Source organism: Adiantum capillus-veneris, chromosome 12 (genome assembly GCF_014529385.1).
Source record: "Adiantum capillus-veneris isolate H3 chromosome 12, ASM1452938v2, whole genome shotgun sequence".
Classification (NCBI taxonomy): Eukaryota; Viridiplantae; Streptophyta; class Polypodiopsida; order Polypodiales; family Pteridaceae; genus Adiantum; species Adiantum capillus-veneris.
In genome coordinates, this window is record NC_140942.1 from 27,340,835 (window position 1) to 27,352,782 (window position 11,948).

At 41.8% G+C, this 11,948-nt stretch overlaps 1 protein-coding gene across 1 annotated transcript; it reads right to left on the minus strand.

Annotated features, from left to right (window-relative positions):
• Window positions 1-898: 898 nt before the first annotated feature.
• LOC147445490 (3-dehydroquinate synthase) lies at window positions 899-11,404 on the minus strand. Its single transcript, XM_086525000.1, has 8 exons — window positions 10,800-11,404; window positions 3,844-3,994; window positions 3,585-3,752; window positions 3,277-3,503; window positions 2,353-2,476; window positions 2,174-2,236; window positions 1,948-2,091; window positions 899-1,260 (listed from the first exon to the last, which is right to left on the minus strand). The coding sequence occupies exons 1-8, from the start codon at window positions 11,129-11,131 to the stop codon at window positions 1,129-1,131; spliced, it is 1,341 nt and encodes a 446-aa protein (XP_086381126.1). The 5' UTR covers window positions 11,132-11,404; the 3' UTR covers window positions 899-1,128.
• Window positions 11,405-11,948: the final 544 nt, after the last annotated feature.

Here is an 11,948-nt window from a genome sequence, read left to right on the forward strand (position 1 = left end):
AATTATTTTTTAGGTTGACTTAAGAGGGATTGGATAAGATGATGTTTAGATTAGGGTCGTTAGTTGAACAGATGAGAGCTAAGGTAGGAAAACGATTGCAAGCTACTTGGAGGGGTTTCCCTTTTGTTTTAGTGGTGTTCAATTTGCAGATTTCTGCTGCGGGGGGGGGGGGTTTGAGGATGGGAGAGTATCAATTTTGTCACTAACACACCCTTTGGTTACAGCTGCACATCATAATGGATAACATTGAAATTGGCAATAACTTCCATCTGCTAATTGCTTTAATATGCCTACTATCACCTTAAATGTTGAGGACAACTCTAGATTTTTGCTTGGAGAAGCTCATCTACCATCTACAAACAACAGCAAGCAAATGTAAAGGTAAATGTGGAATAGGTTAAATGATCACCCATAGTTGTCGCTAACATTTTTCTACTTTTACATGGTTAAAATTTAGCACTCATAAGCCAAATTTAACATCACTAGACCGCAATCGTCATACTCCACAAATTCATCTATTGCAACAGATGCAAGCAAGAATATTAGCAAGGGTTTCTTTATATGTCAATTTTATCCAGTTGAGGATTAAGAAAACATGGTGCCATTCTCAAAAATAATGTCATTGTTTGCAAATGGGTTCACAAGGTGAAACACAATGTAAATGGCTCAATGAGCAAAAACAAAGGTAGATTGGTAGCAAAGAGCTATACAAAGACTCACGACATTGATTCCGAGGAAACATCCAACCCATGGCTAAGATGGCAACTATGCGTATCATCACTGCAATGGCTGCTGCTAAAGGTAGGGATTTGCATCAGATGGATGTGAAGAATGCATTCTTGCAAGGTGTATATGGGGCAACCACACAATAACCAATTAGAGTAATCACAAGCTTGAGAAGGATTAACAATAATACTATTCCTGACAATGACAAAGTTCACAAAACAGATGATCCTCTTCTTGGGAATCAATGTAGGCGCACAGCTACCAAAAACACTCTGAAGTGGACCATTATCATTACATTTGTACAACTCAACATCTTCCAGATATTTGTAAATGGTCAAATTAGAGAGATAAAAGTGGACTTCAGTCCCGACTCCTTTTCAAAAATAATCTGGCTCATCTCAGCTATTTTTCACAGAATGCAGCAAGTGTTGCCTCAAGAGCTTTGGGATCGAAATCTGCGGTGAAGACACAGTTTCCGAGCGGTCCTTTCAAAAGAATCATCTTCAGCTTCCCATCCGCCACCTTCTTGTCCAACTGGAAGGCCATAGCAGAGCACAGGTTAGCACATTGACAAGTTTCTCAGCAGATTCAAATTAACAAGGTTAAGGCTCTGGTTGGCATTTTAAAACAAAAAGTTGAAAAGAAGTGACTCATGAGGTCCTTAGATTTTTATCAACGAAAAAACATCTTAAAACAAAAAAGTTGAAAAGAAAGTCATGAGACCCTTAAATGAAGAGATCCATTTACAAACTAAATCAAGGTGAAGCCTCACGTAGGAATTTTAAAAGACAAATGTGGCCCTTTAATGAAGGGAACCATTCATTCACTAAACAAAGGCACATAACTAATTTGTATGCTTTTCTCCCTTCTCCTCTAGGACATGTTTTAACATGCCAATTAAAAGAGTCCTCTATGCATGAAATTATAGAGCTAGTATCCAGTAAAATAAACCAAATTCAACATAAAATCTGTATGCTCGAGGTTTCCAGGAAATGTAAGGTGAATGTACTAGTGCATAACACAAACTCCTACATATGGCCATCAGTACCATCATCTTAATATTGCATAAAGACTACAACATCCTCATTAACGGCATCAGCGGCTAACAAGCTTGTACAATGGCGCGCACGCACACACACACACTCAACACACAAGTACAAGTTTCTGTCATGGCTCCGAAGATGTAAGTCAACTCCAATAAACCAAAGCATCGAAACTTACAGACATGATCGATTTGAACATCTCTGTTGTGAGGTGTCTGGGTGGAGCAGTAGGCAATTTTGACCTTTCCAGCAAGTTCAAAATACGACTCTGAAGAGTCCTATCTATCCAGCCCAACCTCACGCACATGTCTGCTGCCATGGCCTGCAAAAGAAAGTTGCTCTAGACTGAACCTTCAAGCAGAGAGTAATCACTTCAAGTATTCTGCAGAGTTTTGAAGCCTTACGGTTCCAGCTGCAACCGCTTCACCATGCAACCATTCTCCATAACCAAGACCAGTTTCAATAGCCTACATCATAACAAAACAAGCAATAGCTTAAAGCAAGGAGACAATCAAGGCTGAACAACAAAGGTGGAATCACTAGTTACTTTGCTGGCCTATAAAGCTTCCAATACTACACTAACATGTCCAAAAGTGTGACCGAAGTTTAAAGTGGCCCTCAGCCCTCCTTCCTTCTCATCTAATGACACCACCTCTGCCTTGTTCTCACAAGACCTCTTTATTGCATATGCCAGAGCACCTGCATCCCTGCCACGCACAATCAACCATGCAGTTAAGCGATTGGTTCCTTTCACAGCCGCACAATGTCTACACAGCAAGTTGATAGCAGTTACACAAATATATGGCAAAATATTTCTTAGTTTACTATTGCTTCCTACAAAATCGACTAGCCAAAACCTACATGCAAATGCTTCTGAATGACTCCTAGCTGACCAGAATAAAACATGAAAAGCATTGAAGTAGATAGTTTCAGCAATAGATTATTTAGAAATGAGAACCATCTATTAATACCATCCGCTTTGAGCTATTCCAAAGCTAAATGGGTATTCCACAAGCATTTGACATGCTCAGTTGAAGTAGGAACAACAACTGCGGGGAATATGTGATCATGTTTCCTTAAAAGAGCATAACAAATAGACGTTAATATACATTTCTCTCTCTCTCTCTCTCTCTCTCTCTCTCTCTCTCTCTCTGGTATTGGGCACCCATCACACAGTTCTAGCTAGTAGCACTTCTAGATTCATTCTAGTATCTCTTTTTTTTGTACCCAGATTGGTATCAGAGTCAGAGTTTGTAACAGACTGGTCTCATAGGTCATTTTGGCCTTTTGAAGACTTCAATATATCATTTCATTTCATCCCTCTCTCTCTCTCTCTCCCCCCTCCCCTCCCCCCCCCCCCCCCCCCCCCTTCTTTCTTGTTGTGTCGCGCCCCTCAGCTTAATGTGGATCTAAGGACATAATGAAACTAGTATTATTCAAGAATGAAGAAGTATCCACTGGCCCAAAGGGAAAGAGAATGAATGATAGCAGCTACAAAGCTTCTCACCTTGCTAGTAAGCTTTCCATATTTTTCTCTTGCCACTCAAAAAATGGGGCATCTCTGATAAGTCCATATTTAATAACTTCAGCGATGCCTGAAGCCAGTTCTCTGTCAGGTAGAGTGTTTAAAGTATCAGTATCCACCAGCACACACTGAGGTTGATAAAAGGCACCGATTAAATTCTTGCCCAGGGGATGGTTCACCCCCGTCTTCCCTCCAACTGATGAGTCGACCTGCAAGATAGTGCTAGTCAATCTGCCTTCGTATAATCAAATATCTCATTTGCATTGATCCGAATCAATCACAAAACAAACCTGTGCCATCACAGTTGTGGGAACCTGGATGAAATTCACACCTCGGAGGAAGGAAGCAGCAGCAAACCCACACATGTCACCTATTACACCGCCTCCAAGAGCAACAAAAGTACATTTACGATCCATTCTCGTCTCTATAGCCTTGTCAAAAATCTTCATCAATGTTTCCTGCATGAACCCAAATAAGTAAAAACCTACAAACATGTACCACTGTAGAAATGAAGAACCAACCAAGAGAGCACAGACAACTAGATCACACCATGTCCTTGTATTTTTCCCCATCTGGTAAAATGACGCTCTCAACAATCAGATCACCACCTTTGCCCTTGATGCCTTCGATAACTTTGTCCAAATAAAGAGGTGCTACCCTTGTATTTGTAACCACCAAAACTTTTTGGCCCTTGATGTGCCTGCAGACAAGCCTCTTTTACAAAACAATTCAAGAAAGCATATGCAACATAACGAAAAACATTGGAACGATGTGTGTGTGTGTGTGTTATTGTATTAAATATAATACTTAAGACACAAAAGAACACCATGTTCAAAAGACACCTGGCTCTAGATTACAGGGGAGTATTAGCACAAAAACATTTATGTATCTGAATCATTTGTGTGCACTTTAGTCAAAATGGGAGGATACATTCCAATTATCCTATACATCAAGACAATAAGTTAGTCTATGGATGAACTAGGTCTACATCTTCAAGGTCAAACTACAACTAAACTAAACCTCTTTAAACAAAGAAGGGATTCTCATTTGCATCCATATAAACAACTCAAAAAAATTTGTTAGCCCTTGATACATATTGAAGGTATCAAAGAAGCTATCAGTTGTTATCCGTGTCAAACTTAAAAATTATTAGATTAGCTACTATTCTAGTTAGTACAAATTTGAAAGAGTTTGGTAGTAAAGCTAGATGTGTCGTTGTTTGTTTTCTTAACCATTTGTGGTCCTAGAGAGGCAATGACATCCTCAAAAGGTTCCAAAATAATGTTTTAGTATCAATCTACTTTCAACTTGTTTTATTTTAATTTACACTACAGGTTTTATTAATTCTTGATTTCCATCAAAAGAACATCACCCCTTTTGATGGGCATGGCAATCGTTGTCCTTCGGTAAAAAAAATTATCAGATAATTTTTTGTTTTCTTGACTAAAAAATTCTAAAGAAGTCCAAAAGTTCGACTACTTTTAAAAAAGTATATCATTTCCTTCACTTACCGCCACCCCCCTCCAAAATCTTCTTCCTATCTCCCTTCACTCTCTTTCTAGTTTAGTTGTTTTCAAGTTATTTGAAGTGATAAAGCGAAGTTTTACAGATTGTAGAAGTTCTCTATGTTCCGATCCTATCACATGCTAGAAGTGATTACATAGGGTTTTATGTCTATAGACCCGAAGCAACTAATCACCATGTATTTCCACCCCCCACAAAATTCCCATCTCTAGAGAGATGATCCCTACCAATCTCGGAGTCATAGCAAGAATCTTCCTAGCCGCACAATGACTCTCTCTCTCTCTCTCTCTCTCTCTCTCTCTCTCTCTCTCTCTCTCTCTCTCTCTCTCTCGTCGGCTTGATCTTTAAGGTCTCTTGGGATAGTTTCCTACGACGTTAAAACTCTCTTCTTCTTCTTCTTCTTCTTCTTCTTCTTCTTCTCTCTCTCTCTCTCTCTCTCTCTCTCTCTCTCTCTCTCTCTAGAGGGCACTGAATTTTTTCATTAAAACTGAATTTTAACGTTCTCTCCCCAAAACAATTTCGTCTCTCTGACAACCAGGGACAGCGGTCCAAAATCAGTCCCCCGATGCCGCACAAAAGTCTCCAATCGGAAAGCTGGAAATCTGCAAAAGTACCAGGCAAGAACCATCTCACTTGAATCACCTTGAATCTTCAAACCGGGGCCTAGAGCTTGTCCAAATCCATGCTGAAAATCAACAACATTCCTTGGTCCAAAACCGAGTAAAAAACACAGATACAGAAGGGTTCTTCACAACAAAAACGAAGCAAACACTATCCGCCCTCTTTAGTGCTCCGGATCCACTAGGCGTCGTCAAGCCTAGGCTCTGATACCATGTCAAAGTGCAATGGAATACATGGTGACAAGGGAATACGCGGAGAGAGAGAGAGAGAGAGAGAGAGAGAGAGAGAGAGAGAGACCTGCAGGGCAATCAGCTAACAAGAAAATACACGGCTCTGCATAACACAATGCCATAATGAGTCTCTCCCATCCCCTTCTCTTCCCTATAAAGGGAAGTAAAAAAATATCCGTCCCACATCTCGATAACCCATGTCAAATAAATGGGAAAATTCAGGGTCGAAATCATAAAAAAAGGGCGCCCAAAAAAAAGGCCACAAGTGGAACACCAGACAAAATCTAGGAAAATCCCCATGATGCCTTCTACTCTAGAAAAGCCTCACAAGCCACAAAGATGCCCACTCGCAAGATTTAGACAAGAAAACAAAGGAAATGAACTCCAAAACAGATCAATCCTACAGGTCCTCTTAAGCCTCTACTTGACATTTGGCTCTCTCTCTCTGAGGGCAAGTACATAATTGGTTACAAAGCTGGCCCGAAGGCAACAAACTGGAACTGTGAGAACTGTGAACTAGCCACATAGGCAAATTATAAAAACTGAAAACCAAGGGAAAAACCTGTTCTAAAGAGAGTAAAACGTGCCCTAGTAAGCTAAATAAAGAGAGGATGACAGCGGCATTTGAAAGATAGCCACTTCCACCAAAAGCACGCTCTGCAAACTGTAGATCCAAAAACTTGAACCACCAGGAAGCCACCAGCAGTGATCAAAACCGGAGCAATAGCAAGAACTCAATATCCTACAAATGCCGACCCGCCAACTGGTATCATCGGACAACAAGAGGCTAGGGTGCGGGTGCCCAAGCGGTAATGAACAGCATAAACAATAATTTTCATCTTGTAAAACCAAATAATCAACACTTAGATAATGGAGATATAAGACAAAGTAGAGAGGCGGAGTTCCTTCCCATTACATTGAGGCCATATTGCAGAGACCGATGAGAGCATTTAGGGATGATCACCATTGTATACTTCATATTAGGCTCCTCGGCCACGTCATCACTTTGTGAGATTCCCCCCTCTTGAAAGAATTGTAATCGCCCTCGATTATGCCTATAAAAATAGCCAAAGGACAGAAACTTTCTTCAATAGACGCTTACTCTAAATACTCATGCACCAGACTCCACTAGCACTTTGACAAAGACATCAGCCATTGATCAATCACATTGTTGTCGAGGTTCTTAGATACAAATCATGATCATAGTAACCTACTTAGCAATCACATCCAGACCGCGCTGATCTTTCCAATCTACTAAATCTTGTTACTCTCACATTCATATCATTTCTTTTCACATTTCAATCACACAATCCATGCCCATGACCATCCCCACCGGACAATACATCCACATGGCATGCAGTTTTCAAAATCAAACACTTAGTCCACATTGAACACCGTGTTTCATCATTCAATCTAGCCATCTCATTCCATCCAAAGCTTTTGATGCAACTAGCCATCTTATCCTTCCAGAACTCTTGATGCACTCACACCAGTATCCAGTCATTTATCCACTGGACCTAGCATACCTTTCTATTCATTTCTTGTGCCCTTTGACCTGTTGATAGCCCCGCTATACTCCCCTGTCCACTCGCACCTCAATCTGAATCCTCTGAATTCTTGGAGGAACCACCAGCTGATTCCCCTGCTTCGTCGAAACCCTCAGATGTATTGCCATCTGATTCCCTTTCTTCTCCGGAATACTCTCGTGAACTTGCATTTGGTTCCCTTGGTTCATGGGAACCCTTGGATGCACTATCATGTGATTTCCTTACTTCTTCAGAATCCTCTGATGAACTTTCGCCCGGTTTCCCTGGTTCATTCTCTCCACTGGAAGACTCTTGCCCTGTTGAGGTGGATGTTAATAGAATCAGACTTTTGCTACAGACAAAACTGTCGAATCTCTTTTGGAAAACCACAGCAAAACCTTTCAATCTAGTCTCTCAAAGTGACCCTCCGAAACGAGGACATTGGCAAAAAGGTATCCAAAACCTCTGGTAGTAGTCATCCAATGTGTCCTTTTTAGTAATTCATAGATGATGCCAAGCCGTGATGACATCTTATTTCTATTCCTCTGTTATCCAAGTTGAAGTGAAAATTCTCTTGAATTTTACCCACTTCGTAGGCACTTCTCTACGTAACAACAGAGTAGACCACCGTGTTTGTGCATTTCCTTTCAAGTGAGATGTCGCCCTTCGCACCTTGGAGCGTTTTGAGAACCGACCTCCCGAGAAGGCGACGTCAAACTGCTGTATGAATTCAAGGGCTCGATGGCCATCCTCATAGCCTGAAAACGTGTCAAACATAATTGCTTAACCCCATCCTTGAACTCCTTGGTCTTCTTATTCTTTTTCTAACTGTCTGAAGATGATGTTCTCTCCTCCTCTCAACTGTTAAATGGCCTCCCATGCCTTCTAGACTTTTTGAAATATCTACTTTTCTTGCTTTTTCTCTGCTTCTTCTGCCTCTTCCCATCCTCGTTGGAACTAGAGAACAACGAAATGTTGGAGCTCTCTAAAGACAAAGAAAAATCTAGGTCATCCTAGAAACGAACACACTTCTTGGATTTGCTTGCCACCTTGAAAGTCGACTTCGGGCCCAAATAGCCGGGGAAATCCATCGATTTCCTCTTCTTCCGAGAGTGATTTAAGGCTGTTTTTAACTGGTTAATCTTCTTTTCAAAAGCTCTGTCAAACTCTTTTGTGAGCCCAGTCTCCGCTTTTCTGCACTCGACTTTTCTTTCAACTTTCTTACCACCTTGAGAGGAGAATCGACGGCCTCTCACCATCTCTAGTGAATCGACAGCCTCTTGCCATCTCTTTTCAAAAGCTCTGTCAAACTCTTTTTGCGAGCACTAGTGAATCTCATCAATCAGGTAATTCTTCATGTGCGTCACATATTTCGGTTTCGAAAGTACTCCATTATTTTTTTCACATGTATCAACCTGCACTTGATGTTTGTACTCCGCTCTGGCAAAATTCCCCGCCGAAAATTCGCCTAAATCTCTGTTGATTAGTTGCGTTCCCGCGCTGGGTCTCACCTTTTCTTCATTTCCCCGCAAGGGAGTGTTGTCTCGGCCAAAAGGGACCGGATCCTCCGTAGAAGAAGAATCTTTTTGAGCTCTGATACCACTATTACAAGCTTGGGCACTCCAAGCGAGAAATCAATAGCAACACACGAGCAGAAGTTGCAAAATCACTGAACTTGACGTGAGAGAGAGAGAGAGAGTCAACACAACACGGTGGAATTCCGTGCCCAGATGCATTGGCCCCAAAGACTAGCACCCCTTCAGATATTTCTTTATTGTTATGCTCGCAAAGTACAACTCCCCAAGGGTCCAAGTCTTTCCGAGACTCTACATCCAAATGCTCTACGAAGAATGACCCCATGGGCACTTATAAACAATACAGAGGATGCCCAAAAGCAGAGCCACAAAAGCCTTACTTCAAAAGCACTACACCCCAAAAGCATCTGCTCTAAAAAAACTCCACGCAAAACTGTTGAAACCTGCCAATGCAAATAATAAAAATCTGTATAGCTGTGCCACATCAGCAATCAGCACAAACCATGGAATTATGTACAATCTGCCACGTCACATATCAGGGCGAATTGTGGAAATCAATCCCAGACTTCAAGCTTTCGATACTTTGGGTTTAGGCCCCTCGGCCAATGCTCCATAAGTTCTTTAAGTTAGAAGGGTTTAGAATTACTCAAAATCCCGAATCTCCCTTCAAAATAGGCTTTAAGGCCACAATTTATGGATTCGATTACTCGGGTTTCAGTTCCTCTTGTCCACCCGGCCATTTCTCTTCTAGTTAGGCATGCCACGTAATCACTTTGTGACAATGTATTATGTGATGCTGATGATGATGATGATGTTGTTGTTGTTGTTGTTGATGATGAGGATGTAGGGTAGGCTTACATACCTACCCACTCTAGGTATCTATCACAAGACGGGCACCACGTGCCAATAGAAAAGAACAGACCGAACACTTCAATAAAAACAGAACTGAGAGAGAGAGAGAGAGAGAGAGAGAGAGAGAGACGACACGCGACACGGACTGGCGGAATTCCACCCTAGAGAGTATTGGCCCCAAGCCTTGGCGCCACTTTCGGTATTTCTTTATATTGCATCAACTCAGTACAAGCCGATACTCCAGACTCTGCACCTTCCCTAGGAAGCATGCCAGAGAATGAGCCCTAACCTCATATTAAAAGACCCTTGGCCTAAAAAGCAGTTTACAATAAAAAGCCTTCAAACTTAAAAGCATCTGGTCCAAAAGCAAAGCCAAAAAACTGTCAACGTAAATCACGGAAATCCGTAAACATTGTACTAGAGTCACACATGCATGTAACTTTTTGGTCTCATAGATCGTTTTGGCCTTTTGAAGTCTTTAATATAGCATTTCATCTCTCTCTCTCTCTCTCTCTCTCTCTCTCTCTCTCTCTCTCTCTTCGGATAGATCTTTAAGGTCTCTTGGGATAATTTCCTATGACGTTAAAATTCTCTTCTTCTTCCCCCCCCCCCCCCCCCCCCCCCCCCCCCTCTCTCTCTCTCTCTCTCTCTCTCTCTCTCTCTCTCTCTCTCTATGTATGTGCACATTAGCTGCCATACTCCCATCTTCCGCTACTTCTTCCCCCCCCCCCCCCCCCCCCCCCCCCCCTCTCTCTCTCTCTCTCTCTCTCTCTCTCTCTCTCTCTCTCTATGTATGTGCACATTAGCTGCCATACTCCCATCTTCCGCTACATCATAAAAGAACTCTTATAAGTACAGTGTATTCTCTTTACTATGCTAGCGCCAAGATCTCAAAAATCACAAGACTAAGTAATTTAAATTCATTTTTCTTGCTTGCAGGCAAGCAATTCTGATCTTTGAGTCAAAGAAAGATGATGATTGACAATTCCACTCTGCCACTGCATTCTCTTCACATAATCCCTTACAAAAAAACTGATTTCTATGATCACAGTGGACTTGGCAAGCACGAGGAGTTTCCACTTGTAAAAGTTAACTTTATACTTTCAATACACTTGTCAAAACATGTCTTACTCAGGCGAATTGTATCTGACTAAATCCATACAAGGTCCTCAAAAATCCCAATTGAACTAGAATAGAAAATGCAGAATAAATCCTACCTCTGCAGAAGCTCTGGTTTGTCAAGCAAAGCAGAACCAATATAGATGGGGTAGCTCCGATCACCCAAATCAACATTCACGACAGCCATGTCCCCACAAGCTGTAAAGGGCATGCCCTCAAGCACAGCAGAGCTGGCAGATACTCTTAGATGCAGATCTGTTCTTGTAAAAGAACGAGGGTCCATAGCTTCCTTCTCGAAAACAAGTCTGCATCCCTGGAAAGTGCTTGCAGTGAGCTTTGCTATGCAGACCCTAGGCTCAGAGAATGATGAGCCGATTGATGTGTTAATGGCGAAAGGCCTGCTCGTTGAAGCAGCAGGGGCGAACGCCATATCTCTGTAAAGTCTACGGGGCTTGCCTCAATTGAAATGAGAACAAAATATACACCACTCCTTCGCTAAGGCGATGAAGCTTCTGCAAACGATCTTTCTTCCACAGAAATGGAGAGTTGTTGCCCAGATTGTGTGCACTAGGAATGTCTGAGGTCTGCCCAAACGAAAAGCTACATGAAAAGCGTAGACCAGTCACCCAATGTGAGGAGGCTGTTTCAACCTCCAGCCTCCATGGTTTACACGTCAAATGAGCACGTGCAGACGCCCACAAATGAGAGCATTAAAGTGGTGTAGAGTCTAGACTCTAAGGCCAGCCTCAAGCTGCAAGCACCTCTTGAAATAGATGAAATCATGAGATATTCTGTTCATCCTTTTTGTTTAATTCAATTTCTGTTTATCTCCAAAAAACTCATGTTATATTTGGCAGTTACTTGGGCCCTCCATTTTCCAACCCTCGTGAGTCGTAACTACGCTTTGTTGTGCATATAAGGACAAATCAATGCCCTCACAAGGTGTTTTGTTTTGTTTTTGTTTTATGAGTCAGGTGAAGGTCCAAATCCTAACCACAGCAACACGTTCCTGTACACACGAGAAAACACAAAGAATACCTCTAGGAGGCACATCAGTGGGAAGAAAGAACTTTGCTAATCACTAAACTCTAAAACAGAAACACTCCTATCGTACTAATCCTACCTACCCTCCATCACTCGAGTGATGAGGATCAAAGGTGTTTTATGACATAGGTTTCTGTTTCAGTGTACCGGATGTGAATATGTAGGTCTAGGTCAATGTTTTGACTTTTATTGTGCATAGTCGT